This window comes from Phoxinus phoxinus, assembly GCF_949152265.1.
Source record: "Phoxinus phoxinus genome assembly, chromosome: 2".
In the NCBI taxonomy this organism is placed as follows: Eukaryota; Metazoa; Chordata; class Actinopteri; order Cypriniformes; family Leuciscidae; genus Phoxinus; species Phoxinus phoxinus.
Genome location: NC_136877.1, coordinates 18,419,728 through 18,442,581, shown reverse-complemented (window position 1 = coordinate 18,442,581; position 22,854 = coordinate 18,419,728). Strand labels below are relative to the sequence as shown.

Below are 22,854 nucleotides of genomic sequence, written 5' to 3'. Positions count from 1 at the left end.
TGTGTGTGTGTGTGTGTGTGTGTGTGTGTGTGTGTGTGTGTGTGTGTGTGTGTGTGTGTGTGTGTGTGTGTGTGTGTGTGTGTGTGTGTGTGTGTGTGTGTGTGTGTGTGTGTGTGTGTGTGTGTGTGTGTGTGTGTGTGTGTGTGTGTGTGTGTGTGGAAGCAAAGACTGAGAGACAGAAGCAGAGAGCGACTGAGATGTACACAGAAGGGATTACTGTACGTCAGAAAAGCAGTAAGAGGAGACACTGACGGGCTTTAGGATTGCTGTGTGTGTGTGTGGTTGCGATTGTGTGTTTGATCCCCTCTTAATCCCGTCTCAGTCTCATCTTATAACACTTTCCCTGACAGCCTCCATCACAGTGGCTTGGCCTGACCGAGTTTTGCATTGTGTCTGGGTACTTAACAAATCCTCTACTTAATTAACAACCCATTGATTTCTCTCTCTATTCGAACTAAAGGCAAAAGTTAAAGGATTTTTCAGTAACTTAGGGTGGCTTCCTCATAATTTTAATCTTTTACAAGAAACGTGGTTTATTTTGGCTTCAGACTATCCTGTTGAGCATCCAACCAACAATGTAGCCAAATATTAATGATTGGGGGGAGTGGGGACCAACTTCTTTTCTTGTTTAACTTTTTTTTAGGGCTAATTATTTTAATTGATCAGCCACTATTCATAATTTTCAGATGGTGTATATTGACTTTCTTGTACTGGACAGTATCTACTGCCTACTTTTTTTTTTAAAGTATTTTTCAAATGGTAACATGCCACATTCTTGTCACATAAACTTGCTATGTTGGTTTAAGTCTGTAAGGGACTTCCAGTCCTTACAAAAAAAAAAATTACATTAATCATTTTTTTTTTTATATATATAAATTAATTATTATTATTAAAAAATATATACTGTTTATTTATATTGCATGTTTTGAAAAATGCTTTAGTGCAGTCATCAAGGTTTCCCAGCAAGTTGTGATGCAATCGTGTGCAATATTGTTGGTTGGTTAAACAGGTAGTAAGAGTACGTATCAAAGTGGATAGTATTAAAGTTGACAGAATTTATTGGAAGAAGATAAATAAATAAAAAAATTGAGAAGGGAGACAAAATCAGTTATTATTTATGTATGAATACGTTTGAATATGCATATAAACAATCAGACTAACGGAAATGAAATCAAAACTGGCTGATGATGCAGAGAAAATAGCTGTGTGTCACAGATGGGAGAGATGAAGATGGGAAATATAACAGGTGTGCAATGAGGATGATGAAGGAGGCTCTTTATCTCGCAGCAGAGTAGCTCACAGTGCCTTTTATGTGTTGAATTTCATATTTACATTGTGTACTATTAATTGTTAAATGCACACTACCGTTCAAAATTCTAAAGTTTGGAGTCTGTACGATTATTGTTTTATTATAATATTTTAATGTATACTTTTATTGAGCAATGATGCATTTAATAGTTTAAAATCTCTGAATCCTCAGAAAATCCTGAGAAAAGTTTATCTAAGTTTAAAGCGGCACAACTGTGTTCAACATTGACAATAATAAGAAATGAGGAGCTCTTTACCAAAACGCTATAAATCCATTTCAATAGTTTTCAGGAAATATTTTTTTTTTACCTAGACCCACACATTTTGTGAATATTCAAATTATCCTGTTAAAATTTATTTTTTTGCTCAGTCTGAACATGTTGAACAATGATTATTAAATCAAACAACAATATTGTTGATGATAAATTCAAAGTTTTTTTTTTTTTTTTTTTTCAAAAAGCTATAAATCCATAAATTTTTCCAAAAATATATTTTCCAAAAAAAAATTCAAAAAATGTATGGTTTGTCTTTTAAAAAAACAACAACAAGAGAACATGCAACATATAATCAGGGACTCATACTATAAATGAATATAAATTAAATAGGTGCAAATGCATTAAATAAATTAAAGCCAAATAAAATAAATAGTAAAATTAACTAAATTGTCAAAATAAAATATATATTTCCAATGTTGTCCACATAAAACAAATAATAAAAAAATAACACGCATACAAATGCCAGTCCTTAAATACAACAATGTTAAAAATCAAATAATTTAGTAACACATTTAGGCTAATAGTCATTCGGTGCCGAACCTGAAAACAGTTATGATAGTAAGCCTAATGATAACAATATTCAGGCCTACTATACGTGTTGTAGCCATTAAATACGTGCATTTAGTTTCAGATTTGTTAAAATATTATAATGTTATTTTTTTCCCATCTATGTTGATTATGAAAAGTGTATAGCATGAGTAGGATGCGCAATATATTGGGAGACATGGTCAGACATGATTTTGGCCACTTAATTAAGTTAAGTTAAGTTGTTTTCTTTTAAAGTCAGTGAATTTCGTTTTGTATAAATTGTATCTTAATTTTAATATTTTTTCATCAACCAATTGCCTGGATTTAATAAATAAGAAGCAAATAGCAGACAATAATCATGACATGAAGGCGTTGGCGCGGTCACTTGCATTGCACGTGAACTGGAGCACATATCATAAATTAACCGAAACTCAGCGTATGCCTCACATACATGAGAAATATATCTATATAGAAAACTTGAAATGTCTTTAAACGAAACAATTAAAAACTAAAAGAAATAGGCTAGCCTACTCTCATTATGTAATCCATTACATGCATTTCTCTCTATAGGCGCGTTCACTACAGAGATGGTGATCGTCAATTTCATATTTGCAGACACTGACACAGAAAACACTAGTAATAAAAATTGCAATTTTCGAATGATATTCGACTTTTTCTCCTCGATTGTCGAATGCCAATTTTAGCAGAAATTATAACGTAGTTGAAATTTATCATCAGATCGTCCGGCGACAGCCTCTCGGCCTGACAAAAACCTTTGGCTGCAGCTTTGTGTTGACATCCCACTGTTAACGCGCCAACCGAGTGACAAACCTTCTTTTTTTTCTTTCTTTTTTTTTGGTGATTCTCTTTGTCCAGTCTGCGTTTTCTACCCCCAGGTGTAGGTCTCACTGGCTCATCAAGGCCATCAAAAGTGTTTTCACAGTTTAAAGCACTAATTTTGAGGAATGAATGAACATAAACAAACCTCTTTTCGCGCTGGATTGCGTAGCACGCTCACCGAATTCTGATTGGTCGAGGGGATGTATCGCGTTTAGGCTAAAAATAGGTTCGGCGCTTATCGCGTTTTGGAAAGGAACAGCATCTTGCAGTTCATTTTAAACAAGGAAATATAGCGATTTGGCATGAAACATTGATGGAGCAGTGAATAGGTTCAGTACACAGCAAAATGACTTGACAAACTAATTTTTCTTTTTAAATGGCGTTTATCGTGTTTTGGAAAAGAGCTCTTCAAATGTTACTTGGATAAGAGGCTTAAAAAAAAAGAAAATAGTAATATTTTTAGAATACCACTTTAATCTTGTTCAGTTACTACTTTATTCTTGTAAAGGGTCTGTTATGGATTTATTTTCAAAATGTTATGCCTGCATTCTTGAAAACAACATAATAAAATAGTATCCCACATTTAGGGTACTATGATATTCTTTATTCTTCTAATTTCTGAACACAACCAAAGTCTCAGACAATGCAGGAGCACTCAAGCTAGGTCTAGCTCCAGAGTCTTTAGGATTTGATTTAACATAAGCTTCAGCGTCTTTGACTTCAAATGACTGTGGCAGGATTAAGGAAACGTTCATGCTTAATTTAGTGAAATCACATTTGATTATCCAGACAGTTAAGTTTTCCTATTACTGAGAGTCATTTCTCTATGAACAGTATTCCCTGGCTGAGATTGCTGAAGCAGAAGACTTATGCAAGAGTCACAGCATTTTAACATTTTTCAAAGAAGTCTACTCATGTAACGGTTTGTAATGTTGACATTTATATGCATAAGAAGTTTTATAATTGGTCACATTAGGGTTCGGAGGTCCCTACTGTGTCATCCAATACAGTCCCAGTGGTGCTATAGAGTCACTCTGGAAAAGTCTTTGTACATGTCATGTCTGTGGCTTTGTATTTAAACAAGGATATTACTCTTGCGTAACCTTTGTAGGAGTCTATTACAAAACTTAATCCTATATGTCACTCACATTTCTTTCCTTTTTTTTAACCTATTCCCAAGTCAGACTACTTACAGTTCATTAGTTTTTTTTCATACTATGTTAATACAATGATATCCTTTGAAATATCTTGGAGTGCAATGTTAATTTATAACCACTACTATGGCACATATCAAAATATTTGATGCCATCACTGTACCACAGTGGCGAGGCCAGACATTTTAAAGTGAGTGAACCTTGGCAAAATAGGGTGGACCAATGATGATTAGTTAAGCTTCACAGACCATATTACTACAACTGGTCCTGCAGATTTGCTTTATACAACATTAGGAAGATTAGACCCTTCCTATCAGAGCAGGCCACACAACTCCTTGTCCAAGCTCTTCTTCTCACCAGACTGGACTATTGTAATGCTCTTATAGCGGGCCTTCCGGCATGTACTATCAAGCCTTTGCAACTGATCCAGAATGCAGCAGCGAGGGTGGTCTTCAACAAGCCGAAGAAAGCCCACTTCACACCTCTCTTCATCAGTTGGCACTGGCTGCCAATAGCCGCTCGCATCAAATGCTTGGCACTGATGCTTGCCTACAAGACAACCACTGGCTCTGCACCAATATACCTAAACTCGCTAGTTCAGACTTATGCGCCCTCCAGAAGCTTGCGTTCTGCAAGTGAACGACACTTCGTGGTGCCATCCCAAAGAGCCACGAAATCACTCTCACGGACCTTGTCCTGGACTGTTCCCAGCTGGTGGAATGACCTGCCTATCTCAATTTGAGCAGCTCAGTCTTTAGCCATTTTCAAAAAATGTCTAAAGAAAGACACATCTTTTTCGTCAGCACCTGACCAATTAATACTAGCACTTGCCTTTTCTATTCTATTTGTTTTGTTTAAAAAAAAAAAGCTTTGTGTACTGTGCTAGACTAACTGAGACTTGTTGCAGCACTTGTATACTGTTGCCCTCTTGTTGGTCTGATTGCTTCTATTCTTCTCATTTGTCTTTGGATAAAACCGTCTGCGAATTTTTTATTGTAGATGTACTATCAAATTATATAATTTTGCAATATATGGGATAAGAATGATTTGACAATTAAGATTAGTTAAATATGATTTATTGTCAGCCAGCAGTTTCATGAAAACAACAAAATCCATTAATAAAGAAAATAACAAATGAATAGAATGAGAACAATAAACGAAGATAAGTAATGATAGGTGGAGCGTGCGTTATGCTGAGCAAGGCTTAGCCTTCTCCTGGCCACACACTGGAGACTAGCTGGGAATGTTCTCACTCAAACCACTGCCTGATGCTGCTTCTGATTGCTTTTAGAGGGAAAAACTGTCCATATCTGCTGGTCTACGAACAGGTTTCTCTGTAATAATAGCATATTGGCAATTTGGCATACGACCCCATGCGTATCTGTGTTTGCGCTATGGAGAGTGTCAAAGGTTTCTATTTACAACGTGTTGATTTCTTGAAGCAGTGGCCAATCAGGGGTGCTTAAGTTAGAATCCACTCACCGTTCAAAGCACCAGAGTTTATATCCAGTGCTGAGATCAATTCTTGCAAATCCTCTCATTATAACAAACAATAAAAATGTTCATGCTTGACCAGCAGCCATGTACATGTTGCAAAGTCTTGGGACTAACATCTGTTAAATTCATGTGTGTATTATTGTTTTTTAGGCCTATGCTTGATTGTTTTGCTGTACATAAGGTATTATTTCCACAGAGCGGAAATACTCTGAGCGGAACTGTACTATTTATGTGAAAGAAAAATTGTGTGACATTTAACTTTTTATTCCTCTCCTTAATCTCTTTCTTTTTTCCCTTCTTTGTTCCCTTCTTTTTTCCCTTCTTCACCCCCTGTATGTCTTTCCTCCTCTCAAATCCTCATGGATCTCTCATTTCTATATGGTTTTCTCACTCTCTTGTTTTGTCCTTTTGGTTTCTTTAGTCATTTTCTGTAAAGGATGTTTAAAATAGATTTGAAGTATTGTTCTCTAATTATTTTGTGTTGTTCACATTTAAAGGAATGGCTCACTCAAAACATTTTTTAAATCACTCAACCTCAAGCTGTTTCAAACTGCCTTTCTTTCATGGAACAATAGGTGTAGTTTTAGAATATCCTGAAAAGAATGGCCAATAATATGAAACTGAATAGAGGTACATTTTATTATGAAACTGAAATTGACCATTTATAAGTCTTTGTAAACTAATCTTTCTTTTGATGCAGATCTCATTGAATCTTTTGATAATTCAAGTATATTCTTAATTTTTCAACATTTTTGTGTTCTATGGAACACTAAGGCATACAGGTTTAGAACAAATGATGACATAACTTTCATTATTGGGGGAACAATCTCTTTAAGAAAGAAAGAAAATCCTTGTCTTGATCTGACCTCTCCACAGATCAATTCCTCTTTTGATGTCCAATTTTTTTTTCTAGTTTATTTTTTTTCAAAAAGTTCATGTTTGCTTTTTGGGGTTTGTAGCAGTGTAATGTGAATTGATTATTATGCCTGATTTGTCACTATAATCGTTGGTAAGCGTTTCTAGCTGAGGGGGAGAATTTTCAGCTTGTGGATGTACCGTACAGTTTATTTCCCTTTGAAATGTGCTGTAAGAGTTTGTTTTAAAAGTTTCCAGAAAGTAATAGCTCTATTTTGTATAAATTCTGTGTCTCTGTCTCACTTTGTTTCTCCAGGTGACCCCCTCGTCTAAGATTGTGGGTGATCTGGCTCAGTTTATGGTGCAGAACTCTCTCTCTCGGGCTGATGTGGAAGAGAGAGCAGACGAGCTCTCCTTCCCTCTGTCTGTTGTGGAGTTTCTGCAAGGACACATTGGAATACCACACGGAGGATTCCCTGAGCCCTTCAGGTCAAAGGTGAGTTTAATGAAAACTGATGTAAAAGTACAACAATATTTCGCATAGAAATGTTCCTTGGAGAATTTTTTTTCATTAGAATCAGTCATTTAGCAGACAACTTTTATCAAAGGCAACTACAAATGTGGACAGACACAAGCAGGGTTTTTTGTTTTGTTTTTTGAGAGTGACAGTGGCTTTGTTTTTTAATTATCTCTAGCCACACATAGAGAGAAAGAGTTTGAGCGATGAGAAAATAAAAAGGTGAGAGGATGCTATAAAGTGAGAGGCAGTTCATAAGATCGTGAGAATAGCTTTGTGTGAATCCATCACAAAGTTTGTGTATGTGTGAAAGACAGGATAAGAGACTAAAGGTTTAAGACGGAGTAAAGCTTGTCACTTGCAGGCTCCTATCTCTAGTGTCTGTGGCGTTTCCTCCTCCTTGTGCTGAAAGACTTGCTGAGAAAAGAAACCAGATTGATCCACTATAATGCACAAACACACACATCTACAGTCATATGGTCACAGAAGAGACTTTTGCTTTATTTTTTAAATGGAGTTGTTACTGAGGAGTGAGGACAGACATCCTGCTTTTGCAGTCGAGGGCAAATTAACTTTGATTTCCTATTTCTCTGGCACACACAGAGACAGACAGACAAACCCTTTTGAAGCACTCTGAAGTCCAAAAATGAAAGATCAAAAGCTGTTTATCAGCACTGGCAGCATTTCCCTGTAATAGAGCTCAACGTGTGGCCTCACTGTACAGAGAAAAATAGACAGAAAAAGACAGAGACAGATTTTACCATTTCATATAGCGACTTTAATTCTGTGTCTTAGTGGGACAGATAAAAATATAATAAAGTCTGAATGAAGTCAATTAAACTTTGTAAGTGTGACTGACATTTGCAGACTGCTTTAATTAACCTTTTCTCATACAGAACCATAAGGTCACTTAATTTAGCTGATATTTTTGAGTAGACAAAAATATGACTTACTTCTCTACCCGGCAACAGGGATATTTCTGATATTGGTGATCATTGACATAAATGTTCCAGTAATTACAACAAATTCAACGCATATACTTTGTGCCTTGCTCAAGTTGCTAAGTAACTAGAAAGTTTGTTGATAGTTGTAGTTATTCCAGATAGTTCCGCTACCATTAGCATTTATTAGCAATATGACAAAAGTACAACCATAAGTTATTCATTCAAGATCGCCATGATCTTGAAAAAATGGCACAACAATCTGCATTAAAAACATAAGAAATTTGTTGGTGATGTATGTCAAGTTTGTTCTCCGAATTGAATCCATCTAAAAGAAATAAGCACTGATTACTTGAATGTGCATTTCATCAATGGCCATTCCAAGCAGCTTTACAGTGATAATAGAAATTAGCGTGAAGAAACAGTGAAGTTGCGAAGATCATTAGTCATTAACTTAGGGCCGCTAACACGCCACCGTGTTAACAGAAAACCCTTAACGTGTTCCGGCCGCCCATCCGCACAAAAAGTGCCTGGTGTCTCGAGAATGCACTCCCTGAAATAGGTTTGATAAGTAATCATTACGCATCAGACATTTAGCAAACGGAGTGTGAGTGTACGAGTGACACCATATAACAAATTTTGACAGGAATGAAGAATTACATTGCATTCAATGGATTGTTCAGCTGACAAACGTTGTTTCGAAAAACTCTGAAAATTACATGATCTAGGACCTTTATAGAGTGCGTGTCATTGTAAAGACTGAAAGTCTATCCCTCAAAGCCTTGTGTTCATCCGTATTAAATTCAACATAGCGTCTAACGTTACTAAGGTCTTTTACACATGGTTAGGACACTTTCTCATGTTTTACTACTTAATTAGAATAGACAACAATGTTCTATAGTTATATTCTGCATTGATGCTTCATCTCTAAACATTACGCTAAAAAATTTATCCTCAGGGTGCCATTGTTGTTCTGTCACCTCCAGATACAAAATACAAGAAGACACAAATAGCTTCCTAACACTAACTTGGGGCGTTACCCATAATACACTTTAAGATGGCTAACGATACTATGTCCTCTGACCTGGGTATCCATACACCACCACATCCGCAGGCATGGTCAACATATGTGTCTGTGGGTGTGTTTGAGATACATTCATCATAATTGGTTGGAAAGGTTTGTGCTGTAGGGCCTGCGGTGACTCTCTCACACATCAGTGGCTCTATCTCTGCCAATCAGCTCATCCAGATAAACTCAGGTACATGGACCACTGGACAAACACTGATAAGAATGAGCAATCTTCTCCCACAGCCGTACACACGAAGCACACACTTTTACACGTACAAACAGCTTGAAATGGAATAAATACAACCACAGTCTTAATGATATGATCAAAACACGTCATGCGCCGTCTTGTCGAGCAGTCTGTGCTTTTGAAATCGTTTTAGATGGAAAAACATAACACAGGCACAACACAAACATCCATCATATCTTTCTAAATATTTAAAGTGTGTATTTATGTCTATATAGTCAGTAAGAAGCAGCTTGAGGGGATAAAACTCTTTCCCTATACGCATTCGGTTTTAGTGACGTTAGCAGACACTTCAATTAAACATTGCTCCAGTCTCAATCCTAAGGGCAATTAACCATTCTATCTTTAGAAACCCTTCCTACCACACTCTCACACACATATTCCAGGCTTATAAATGGCCTGAAAAGCTGTCAAATTAATGAAGAGTGACTGAATGAAGCGTGGAGCATCTTTGAACTGCAGCCACTGTGACTAATAGAATTGGTGAGCCCTATTTTGTGTCTCATGCCTCCGCCAAGGGAAAAGCCTCTAAACCCTTTCCCGGCAATCCTCAGGGAGCTCCTTCATACACTAATCAGCATGTTTTATGTATTATTTAAAATGCATTAGCTTGGCTGAATGTGCTAATAACTGGCTCATCTAGAGCAGAGACACTTCGGCACTTAATAGAAGGAGCAGGGCGACCATGGGAGGGTATGTCACATTTAAGATGCGCAAGTTTAAGGTGCGCAGACAGATCTGGAGAGCACTGGCACGACATGCTGATGACATGTAATGCTCATAAGACATAATTGTACTTTATATGATGTAGACAGTGATGCCGGAAAGAGCTTTAGAGTGGGTGGGTTATGATGATTTCAAAGCGACTGAGCTCAGTAATATTAACAGTGTCTATTTACACCAAGTGTAAATAGCCCGCCTTGTTGGTAGAAGCTATTTACACTAACTCCGCCCACCAATGTCTGGTTGGGCCAGACAAAACTACAAAAAAAATCTGAAATTTGTCAGCCACAGTGTGGTGTAGGGAGTAAGGCGGGTAGCAGATTCTTCTGGGGCTGCATTTATGTAATAAATATAATAATTTACACTATATGGGACCTATTTTAACGATCTGAAACGCAAGTATCAAACGCGAAAAGCAAGTTTGTGGGCGTATCTCCCGACGCAAATCTAAAAGGGGTTGGTCTGAAGTAGCTTCATTATTCATAGGTGTGGTTTGGGCGTAACGTGAAATAAACCAATCAGAGTGTCATCTCACATTCCCTTTAAGAGCAGGCATGCTTTTTCCAACGCGGATTGATATTATAACGGCGGATTTGCCTGGCGCGCTGTGTGTTAATATTTTTCCTTGTAATAATGTATGATTGCAAAAATGAAAACTGCTGCGTTTGTGTAGATGAGAGAATCAAAGTGTATTTGTGCACACGCTACATTATGGCCAAGCATGCGCCCTAAAAAACATAAATAACATGCGCAATGCGCCGCTGACTTTAGACCAGATTTTTTCCTGGTCAGTGGCGGAATTGTTTTCTGAATTGTAAAATAGCACCAGGGAACGTTTGCGCCGGAACAGGCCTCCTCTTTTCGCTGATCCTCTTTTTCTGATCCGCCCCCCATAGTACGATTTATGAATTGATGGTCTGCAAATATACTTGCATGGGCTTGTACGCATTTAGTGTGGATTTGACATTTTGATATTTATGATTCAATCTTATGTTCACTCCTCATATATTTTTGTATTGGAAAAAAATATACAGTCATGGCCAAAATTGTTGGCACCCCTGGTAAATATGATCAAAACTGGCTGTAAAAAATAAATCTGCATTGTTTATCCTTTTGATCTTTCATTCAAAAAATTGGCAAAATTCTAACCTTTCATTGAAGCAAGAGAATTGAAAGTGGGGCTAAATCACATTATGAAATAAATGTTTTTCTCCAAAACACGTTGGCCACAATTATTGGCACCCTTTTATTAAATACTTTTTGCAACCTCCTTTTGCCAAGATAACAGCTCTGAGTTTTCTCCTATAATGCCTGATGAGTTTGGAGAACACCTGACAAGAGATCAGAGACCATTTCTCCACACAGAATCTCTCCAGATCCTGCAGATTCCCAGATCCATGTTGGTGCTTCTTCTCTTCAGTTCAGCCCACTCATTTTCTATAGGGTTCAGGCCAGGGACTGGGATGGCCATTGCAGATCTTGGTTTTGTGCTCAGTGACCCATTTTTGTTTTGATTTTGATATTTGTTTTTGGATCACTGTCCTGTTGGAAGATCCAAACATGGCCCGTTATAAGATTTCTAGCCCCGGCTGTTAGGTTTCGATTTTTTATCTGTTGGTATTTGATCCAATCCATGATGCCATGTATCGGAACAAGATGTCCAGGACCTCTGGCAGAAAATTAGGCCCACAGCAGTAAAGATACAGCAGAGTATTTCATTTTACACATGGGGTACTTTTTTATCCCTGTGTGCACCAAACCCATCTTAAGTGTTTGCTGCCAAAAAAGCTATTTTTTTGGTTCCTCTGTCCATAGAAAGTTTGAAAAGTACCTGACACTACTGGCACTTCAAACGGGACGGGTTCTATGGTCAGATGAAACAAAAAAATAGCTTTTTTGGCAGCAAACACTTAAGATGGGTTTGGTGCACACAGGGATAAAAAAGTACCCCATGTGTAAAATTAAATACTCTGCTGTATCTTTACTGCTCTTAAATCTTATAACGGGCCATGTTTGGATCTTCCAACAGGACAGTGATCCAAAAACAAATATCAAAATCAAAACAAAAATGGGTCACTGAGCACAAAACCAAGATCTGCAATGGCCATCCCAGTCCCTGGCCTGAACCCTATAGAAAATGAGTGGGCTGAACTGAAGAGAAGAAGCACCAACATGGATCTGGGAATCTGCAGGATCTGGAGAGATTCTGTATGGAGGAATGGTCTCTGATCTCTTGTCAGGTGTTCTCCAAACTCATCAGGCATTATAGGAGAAAACTCAGAGCTGTTATCTTGGCAAAAGGAGGTTGCAAAAAGTATTTAATAAAAGGGTGCCAATAATTGTGGCCAACGTGTTTTGGAGAAAAACATTTATTTCATAATGTGATTTAGCCCCACTTTCAATTCTCTTGCTTCAATGAAAGGTTAGAATTTTGCCAATTTTTTGAATGAAAGATCAAAAGGATAAACAATGCAGATTTATTTTTTACAGCCAGTTTTGATCATATTTACCAGGGGTGCCAACAATTTTGGCCATGACTGTATATTAAATGATAAATTAACCAAAAAGTATAATTTTGACGGTGTATCATCAAAGAACGATTAAAAATAAAAAGGTTTTAACAATTAAAACAGTCTTCGACTGTATATTCTGATTCTAATTATGTCCTATTCTAGACCAGATAAATAGCGCACTTATTGGATATTTGTCAACATAAATGTAAATTTCCAAAAATCCCTGAGTTGCTTCTTTACACTTAAAATGCTGACTGACTGCATCAGTTAAATGCTGCGGCAATTTAGTAGGTCATAAAATAAAGAGCTTGCAAGATTTTTTTTTTTTTAAACGTGGTCCAAAAGCTTTCAGTTCCTGTTTCTCACCTTTAGATCAAGACTAGTAGGTGTGTCACAAATGAAATATCTGTCAGACTTTAAGGATGAACAACCACATGGACTCTATATCATATGGGCTCTTTATCAGTCTAGACTGATCATACTCATATGCACACTTCAGATGATTGACTGATTGATTGACTGACTGAGACAGGGTTTCAGAGGATGTGTGTGAATGACAGCACACTCCTTTACATCCCGTTCAACTCGCTGAGTCTGCCAGACTATTACTGTCAAAGCCTAAAGGTAGTGTCATGCATGTTCACTTCCCTATAGGAACCTGTCAAGATTTCACCTCTACTGCAGTGTTGGGGAATAACAAACTAAAAGTAGCAATGCTAGTACTTTAACTACATTTTTCATTAGCATCACAGTAGCTCAGATGTTTTTAAAACGGAATCTTTTTTGAAGTAATGAGCTTATTTTACCAACAGGTGAAAATGCTACATCAGTGCTTTGAATAAAATGTCCTCTCTCATGCTCTATAAAGCATTTGGAATTCCAATAAATTTTGCTGAATAGTTCGAATTGAATGAATTTAAATTAGATCTCATTGTCATTATACAAAATATTTTATTTCAAAAAATGCTGTTCTTTTACATTTCTTTTACCGTTTTCAGCTTTGATAATAAGAAATGTTTCTTAATTTCCTAATCAGCATAATATAATGAAATCTGAAGGATAATGTAACACTGAATACTGGATGATGCTGAAAATTCAACTTTGCCATCACAGAAATAAATCACAATTTTAAAAAGTTTAATTATAAATTGGTCAAACAATTGCAGCCCTGGTAAGAATAAGAAACCTTTTTTATTTTAAAAAAATATTTATTGTAAAATGTCTTACCAAGCCCAAATTTTTGAATGGTTATTATATGTATTAGTTACCCGGTAAATGATGTTCATCACTGTTTTTGTTATTTAAATTTTGGTGCTTAATAGTTTTTTTTTTTTATAGTATTTAGTGTAAACTAATTCGTTGAAATGTGTTTCATAATTACATTTTCTGTATTGACAAGAATCTTGGTAGAACTTTATTTTACAGTCCTGTTCTGCATGCATACTATGTACTTATTATAGCAATTACAGTAACTGAGTTATAACTAGAAACTTACCCTGAACCTATAGTATCACCAAACCTAAGCTTAACCCATCTAGTTACCTTATATAGTAACAATCTATATTGTTAAAAGCGCTATATAAATGAAGGTGACTTTTACCGGTACTTTCTTGGGTAAGAATCTACTACACGTACTGTAAAATAAAGTTTAACCAGAATCTTAATCTCTGACCAAGTCCACTTGTTCAAGTACAAATCAAGTATCTTCCCCGTTCACTGTTCTACAAGATATTAAACGGTATTCACTCTGGGTCAGAGAGGATAGAAAGGCAGTGTAGTCAAACACATGCATGCATGCGCATTAATGCTAACACAGTCACACACATACACAGACAAACACCTGCCTCGGCTGTGATTTTCCTTCATGTGTCTATATATGATCTGGCAGTTAACTGTGTAAACATACTTACAGTTGGGACAATTACACAGCTCCCTCAGAGGCTCGACCACAGGAAGATGCGTTCAGGTCAGAGAGCGAGAAGCTTCACACTGTTTTATGGCTACATGAGTTCCCATTACAGCCCACCGCTTTGTAGTCTTCTCTCCTGTGAATCATGTGAGGAAAGCAATGGACCATCACGCCTGACGAATTTGATTTGGGCCAGGGAAATGAGTCTCTTTGTTAGCTAAAGTGCATGAGAGCACTCGCAGACAGATGGAGAGCAGAAAATTCCTAGTGGATTTTCAGACATAATTAAATGCGATCCCTTTATGCCCGTTTCAATGGTAAATTTAGAAGGATTTTTTGGAGTGAGAATATTCCTTAAAAGTATAAATCAAGAAATCAGGGGCATATAAATGTAGATTGAGTGTTAATTGATGTATTCAGTAAAGCACCAGGAGTAACTTAATCAGTTTAGCTCTTCATAAGTCACTTAATGTCTTTTAAACTTGAATTAAACATCACTTAACTTCTTCTCTTTGTACTGACACACAGATGTCTGATGATTAATGGTCATAGAGACCGGTAATATTTTGGTGGCACCTTTTTTTTTAAATCCAGGCTTATTGATCTTTCCAGGAGGATTGTTTAGCACATGACATCACCCCAGCGATATTTCCAGCCCGGCTGTGACAGTACAGAATGACAAACAGCCTAAATGCACACACTGGGATGGGGACAGATGATTCAGGGGAAAATAGAGCAAATCTCATCTCCTTTCAATCTGTGTCAACAATGTCAAATATCCCCTTTCACCCGGCACAGAAAGCAATGTGAGGAAAACAGAAGCTCTCCTAAGCAACTTCTCCTGCCTTAGACGTCTGATATAGTAACTGCTGTTTTCTGAGTTATGAAATTATATAACCTCTGACAAGGGTCTATAAACAGTTTCTCTGCAAACCGCCTGGTAATCCATATAGCATAGCTTTCGAAACCTTATAGCAGGGAGTCTGAGTGCAGATGCCAGCAGTCTTAGAAAGCGTCTTTCTCCACAGTATGTGTAGTAGCACAATTGCTCTTGCAGTAGTTTATGGTAATGACAGGGCAGATAAGGAATACATAATGCTATGCTTTAACTTACTATGAAATAAATGCAGTTCAAGTTTTCTCCTTAAGCTCCTTACGTTACCTCAGGCTTGGAAAACTAGCTTTGTAGTTTTCTCATTGCTTTTGCACAGCTTTACCTTTTTTTCTAGGTTTTGTGCTTACTGTTTCCACATAGGGACTATTATGTACATTTTTCTCGAGCAAGATGCTAAATGTGGAGAAGAGATAGAGACCTTTCATAATACTTAAAGGGATAATTCACCTAAAAATGAAAGTTCTGTCATAATTTACTCGCCCTCATGTCGCTCCAAACATGAATGGCTGTCCATACATTAAAAATCAGTGTTGTCCAGCTTTATTTCTGGATCCCATTGACTTTCATTATATGGACAAAGAAATCTTCTTCAAAATATCTTCTTTTGTGTTCACATTAGAAAGAAAGTCATCCAGGTTTGCAGCAACGTGAGAGTGAGTAAATTATGACAATTATCATTTTTGGGTGAACTAATCCTTTTAGGATTAGCTGTGGAAGAGTTTGTTTGAAAAAGACTATACTTGTACATCCCATGTGTAATGAATAAAACCTTTACAATGTAAGAATGTTTCGGACCAAATGCAATGATAGGATGCCCTACCTGCCTGTCAACATATGTATTTCCATACCTCCATGCTCCCATCACACGTCATCAGAGCGTTAGAGGCTGTCACTGGGTGCTTTAAACAGACACCAGTCTTCTTTTACAGTTCCTCCTGAACCAAAACAAAGAGCTTATGGTGCGTTAACGCCATGTCATGACCGTAATTACAACATGGCAAACCATGATTACTCAGTTCACGTCCTCAAACTCGGATTTATGCGTTAACTATCCGAAATTAATCTCCAGAAGTCAGGTGGTACAAGTAAGAGCTCTGTAAGTTGTTTACGTTCATTATTATTGTAATGTTATGTGTCTTTCTTGAGACATGAGGTAATCTAATGAGCAAACACTGCTGTGTGCGTTTATGTGTTTTAAAGGAGCCGTGGCTTTGGAGAGTAGGATCTAAAGATAGCTTACTATTGCTAGCCGCTCTGCAATTGGCTACCCTACCTTTAAGAATGAATTTGCGATGCCTGCAACTGACACATTCAGAGAGGGATCTTGAGACATACTCTATTGCTTAAAACAAACAGAATTTCAGTTCTGAGGTATTGAGATTGTTATATATGAATCATCAAATTCACAGGACTAATGTCCCTATGGAATCTCAAGCGATGGAGTGATGAATGAAAAAAAAGATTAGAACGTGTGAGCTTCCGTACCCCACAGCTAGCCTGGGCAAGTAAACTTGCATACAAATATTCAGATGGCATAACTGAGTCACAAAACTACTAAAATAAACCTATATGACATATCAAACAAAAGCGAGCCCATATGGCCTGAAATTATGACTCAACTGTTATTAAGTGGCAATTTATTCAAAAGATAGGTGGGTTGGGACTGCAGGCAGCCTTTTCTACTATTTTATCTGAATAACAAAATGGACTGCTGAGCGTTTTATGAGCTGATCTGTTTTGTTTTCCCTCTCTTTCCTCCACAAGCCCTTTTGTGTAGTCTATTCACTTTGCCCCCGTTAGAAACCAGGCTTCTTCTCAGTGCAAGTCCAGGGACAATTTTTCAATTCATTCTCACTGCTGTGAAACAAAAAAAGGAGAAAATAGTGTCACTTGGCTGGTTGGTTGCCTTGCCAACACCGAGAAATCAGCAAATTTTTTGTATATAATGAATTGAGTCATTTTAATGTCATATTGGTGGTGTAGCTTCTCCTTTGCAATTGACCTATTTGTCAAAGTGTTTGTGCTTTTGTTCATTAACGCCCACTCTGACAGCACTAATGATGCATTTAGTATGTTTGAGCTTGCAAAGTCAGTCACTTGCCAGAGGACAAAGACATTGTAAGATAGTGAATGGTACTGTTGATTCATTTGTTAAATATTTATGCTTTTCAGTGACCTGAAGACTGACTCACATCACTCTTTAGCTGTCTTGTTTTTGAGCTGTCAACATCTGAAACCTGGATTGGTTGTCATGAGGAGGGCATTTCACTTGAGACAAATTCTTCTTGGCAATTCTCCTGTTTTATTAAAGGAATAGTTCTCTCAAAAAAATTAAATTGTCATTGTTTACTTCATGAAGATTCATTTGTGTAAAATATACTGACTACTTTTTTCCATATAATGAAAGTGAATCAGGACAGTGACTATCGACCTCTAAATAAAAATAAAAAAAACACCACAGAATCATAAAAGTGGTTCAAATGACTCGTCTGTTACTGTAGCCTATATTCTAAATTTTCAGAAGTCATCATTCTTGTGAAAAAAGACCGGATTATAAGCCATCATTCACTAATAATCTTCTGCTCCAGTGGGCTGATAACCACTTCAACTGGATCATTGAGTTGAACTTGGGAACTGAATCAGTCCGATTCGTGACCGATTCATTCAAGTAATTTTTGTGAATTGTACCAGCAGATTCTTTGAAAAGATATGATTGAAAAGAACGATTGGTCCACAAATCAGACATTGCTTCGTCTTTAAGAAACTCTTATGAACATGTCAGGGAAATATAGGGAGAGTTTCTATAATGACAAACTTAATATTCAACAATAAAATTGACTTGCACTGACGCATTGGATGAGAACTAAACCGAGATGAATGATGACATCACTATTTTCTTCTGAACTGTTTTATAGATGAAATTAACTAATAATGGATTATCCTTACAATGGAACTGAATCAAACTGAACTGACTTCAGCTGAACAATGACACATTTTTCTTTTACAGCTGATGTACAGCCGAAATGAACTGTTTGCGTCATTGAATAATTTTCCTGTTATCACTATAAAGCTGCTTTGAAACAATCTGTATTGTAAAAAGTGCTACTTGACTTGACTTAATGACAGAGCATACATTTTTGTTTTTTAGTTCAGTTATGCTCAGATGGTTGTTGCACCATAGTATATGCCCATAACAAGTTAAACGTGTGATGTTTCTCAAAGGTGCTCAAGTCATTGCCTAGAATCGAAGGTCGTCCCGGGGCTTCACTTCCACCGATGGACTTTGAGGCTCTTGAGTCGGGTCTACGATCGGCATATGGTGATGAAATCACCCCTGAAGACGTGATGTCAGCAGCCATGTACCCCAAAGTCTTCCAGGAGTTTAAAGAGTTCACATCAAACTTCGGCCCGGTGGACTGCCTTAACACTCGCCTGTTTCTGGACGGCCCCAAAATCGCAGAGGAGTTTCAGGTACGTTTCTATTACACTGTGAAACGTGAGGACATGCTGCGACTCAATTACATCGATTGACTTCATTTCCTTGTCACTGTGCCTCATTTATTCTTACAAATTTTTCAACTAGATTTTACTCTGTTAAATTTATAACACCACGGGATGTGAGTGTGACCTTCTAAACTTTACCCTGACTGCGCTCTCCCTGAGAGATTTGCAAAATTAGATTTCCTTGTGTCCTCAACTAGCCTCCACGTTCACAAAGTTTATTAGCACACTTTATTGCAACAGTGGTTGTAAATTTGATTAGCATAGTAAGATTGAATTGCACTTTTGTGTTCAAAATATATTGCTTTGAACTTCTAGGCTCTCTTTGTTAAGGTGCTGTGAAGTCCGATAAACCATAAATGATATTTTACCCCTCTCATTTAACTGAGAGTTTGACTTTGTAAAGTTCAATGAGTGCAAGTTTTTCAGCTTAATCCATGCTTGCTTCTGAATAATCTCAAACTGGTACAGCTGTATCTCTATCTAGATGAGCCCTGAGGTGTTTCTAAATGTGTTGATTGGAGCTTAGCCGTGTGTTTGGCTTCTAAAACCCCATTATGAGTTAAGTGGGTGTTACCTGGCAGCCATAAATGTGTCTCAGAGTCCTACTGCAGGCACCACGAGAACTGAGAGCACCAGATGCACGACTCGCATAGCTGATCACGCTCCGAGACAGAGCGAGAGCCAGCCAGGAATCAAACTCACCTACAAAGTTGTTTTACTTTGAAAAAAGCACCAAATCTGTTAGATTGCTTGCATCTCTTAATCATCTGCTGGCCTGATTCTTCAAACCGGGTCTCTCTGTACTCTTTCAAAACGAACCAGATTTTCCTCGGTTGTTATGCGTAATCGTACATTTCTCAGGGACTGAAGTTATTTGGCGGTGTGTTTACGAGGCTGACTCCAGCTCCTTTTTCGCCAGCTCCTTATTCGTCTAACTATTCGTTCCACCTTAAAAATGTTGGATGGTAGTTAACCCCTCCCCCTCGATGTTTTTGGCAGTATTTCTTAAAGGAACAGTTGTACGTGAATTATGAGCCTGTGGATCGGGCAGCATTTCTCATTTAACAGTGAAAATAAATATTCCTGAAAATATGATCTTGTCTGCCTCTATAAATGGTGTAAGCTACCTGGTAAATTCAACCAGAGTACTTATTTTGTATTTAAGTTCCATTTCTTCCACACACACACACACACACACACACACACACACACACACACACACACACACACACACACACACACACACACACATATTTATATATATATATAATTTTTTATATATATATATATATATATATATATGTATGTATATATATATATATGTATATGTGTGTATGTGTATACATATATATATATATATATTAGGGATGGGCAACGATTAATCACGAATAATCGGATCCAAAATAAAAGTTTGTTTAAATAATATATTATATATGTGTACAATTAATTATTTTGTATATATAAATACACACATATGCATATATATATATATATATATTTAGGAACTATTCGCATGTATATATTTATACATCATTTATATTATATATATCTAAATATTTTATATATAAATAACATAATATATACATATAATCATTTTTCTTAAATGTATGCATGTGTGTGTATTTATATATACAAAATAATTATACACAGTACACATACAAATATTATTTAAACACAAACTTTTATTTTTGATGCGATTAATCGTTGCCCATCCCTAATATATATATATATATAAATATATATGTGTGTGTGTGTGTGTGTGTGTGTGTGTATACATACACATCAGAAAATGTTGTAATGCAAGATTTTGTTTAAGAATGAAATTATCTAGACCTCTACGTATATATATATACACGTATATATACGTAGAGGTCTAGATAATTTCATTCTTAAACAAAATCTTGCATTACAACATTTTCTGATGTGTATGTATACACACACACACACACACACACACACACACACACACACACACACACACACACACACATATATATATACATATATACTTGATTATTGTTGAAATATGGTACCCAGAATATGCCACTCCATGCAAGTTTGTGTGCCGACGATGCATACTGGAGGTGTCATTACTTTAGTATTTCACAAGTTCTCAAAAAAACAAGCACATAGAGGTATAGATCATTTCATTCTTAAACGAAATCTTCCATTACAACATTTTCTGATGTGTTATTAACAAAATATGGTGCCCAGAACATGCAACTTTATTTGCCGACAAAGCATACCGGAGGTGTCATTACTTAAGTATTTCACAAGTTCTCAAAAAAACAAGCATGTGGAAGTATAGATAATTTCATTCTTAAATGAAATCAAGCATTACAACATTTTCTGATGTGTTATTATTGAAATATGGTACCCAGAATATGCCTCTCCATGCAGCTTTGTGTGCCGACGATGCATACTGGAGGTGTCATTACTTTAATATTTCACAAGTTCTCAAAAAAACAAGCATGTGGAGGTATAGATCATTTCATTCTTAAACGAAATCTTGCATTACAACATTTTCTGATGTGTTATTAACGAAATATGGTACCCAGAACATGCAGCTTTATTTGCCGACAAAGCATACTGGAGGTGTCATTACTTTAGTATTTCTCAAGTTCTTAAAAAAACAAGCATGTGGAAGTATAGATAATTTCATTCTTAAACGAAATCAAGCATTACAACATTTTCTGATGTGTTATTATTGAAATATGGTACCCAGAATATGCCTCTCCATGCAGCTTTGTGTGCCGACAAAGCATACTGGAGGTGTCATTAATTTAGTATTTCACAAGTTCTCAAAAAAACAAGAATGTGGAAGTATAGATAATTTCATTCTTAAATGAAATCAAGCATTACAACATTTTCTGATGTGTTATTAACGAAATATGGTACCCAGAACATGCAACTTTATTTGCCGACAAAGCATACTGGAGGTGTCATTACTTTAATATTTCACAAGTTCTCAAAAAAACAAGCACATAGAGGTATAGATAATTTCATTCTTAAACGAAATCTTGCATTACAACATTTTCTGATGTGTTATTAACGAAATATGGTTCCCAGAATATGCACCTTTATTTGCCGACAAAGCAGACTGGAGGTGTCATTACTTTAGTATTTCACAAGTTCTCAAAAAAACAAGCATGTGGAAGTATAGATAATTTCATTATTAAATGAAATCAAGCATTACAACATTTTCTGATGTGTTATTAACGAAATATGGTACACAGAATATGCAACTTTATTTGCCGACAAAGCATACTGGAGGTGTCATTACTTTAATATTTCACAAGTTCTCAAAAAAACAAGCACATAGAGGTATAGATAATTTCATTCTTAAACGAAATCTTGCATTACAACATTTTCTGATGTGTTATTAACGAAATATGGTTCCCAGAATATGCACCTTTATTTGCCGACAAAGCAGACTGGAGGTGTCATTACTTTAGTATTTCACAAGTTTTCAAAAAAACAAGCATGTGGAAGTATAGATAATTTCATTATTAACTGAAATCAAGCATTACAACACTTTCTGATGTGTTATTAACGAAATATGGTACCCAGAATATGCCTCTCCATGCAGCTTTGTGTGCCGACAAAGCAGACTGGAGGTGTCATTACTTTAGTATTTCTCAAGTTCTTAAAAAAACAAGCATGTGGAAGTATAGATAATTTCATTATTAAATGAAATCAAGCATTACAACATTTTCTGATGTGTTATTAACGAAATATGGTACACAGAATATGCAACTTTATTTGCCGACAAAGCATACTGGAGGTGTCATTACTTTAATATTTCACAAGTTCTCAAAAAAACAAGCATGTGGAAGTATAGATAATTTCATTCTTAAACGAAATCTTGCATTACAACATTTTCTGATGTGTTATTAACGAAATATGGTACACAGAATATGCAACTTTATTTGCCGACAAAGCATACTGGAGGTGTCATTACTTTAATATTTCACAAGTTCTCAAAAAAACAAGCACATAGAGGTATAGATAATTTCATTCTTAAACGAAATCTTGCATTACAACATTTTCTGATGTGTTATTAACGAAATATGGTTCCCAGA

The 22,854-nt window shown here is 36.4% G+C and overlaps 1 protein-coding gene across 3 annotated transcripts in view; it reads left to right on the top strand.

Annotated features, from left to right (window-relative positions):
• pcxb (pyruvate carboxylase b) overlaps positions 1-22,854 on the top strand; it is a 237,790-nt gene that overhangs the window by 198,473 nt on the left and 16,463 nt on the right. For all 3 annotated transcript variants that reach the window (XM_079588533.1, XM_079588534.1, XM_079588535.1), the window contains exons 18-19: positions 6,774-6,953; positions 18,491-18,739. In XM_079588533.1, the coding sequence (XP_079444659.1) occupies positions 6,774-6,953; positions 18,491-18,739 (429 nt within the window). The remainder of the gene's footprint in view (positions 1-6,773; positions 6,954-18,490; positions 18,740-22,854) is intronic.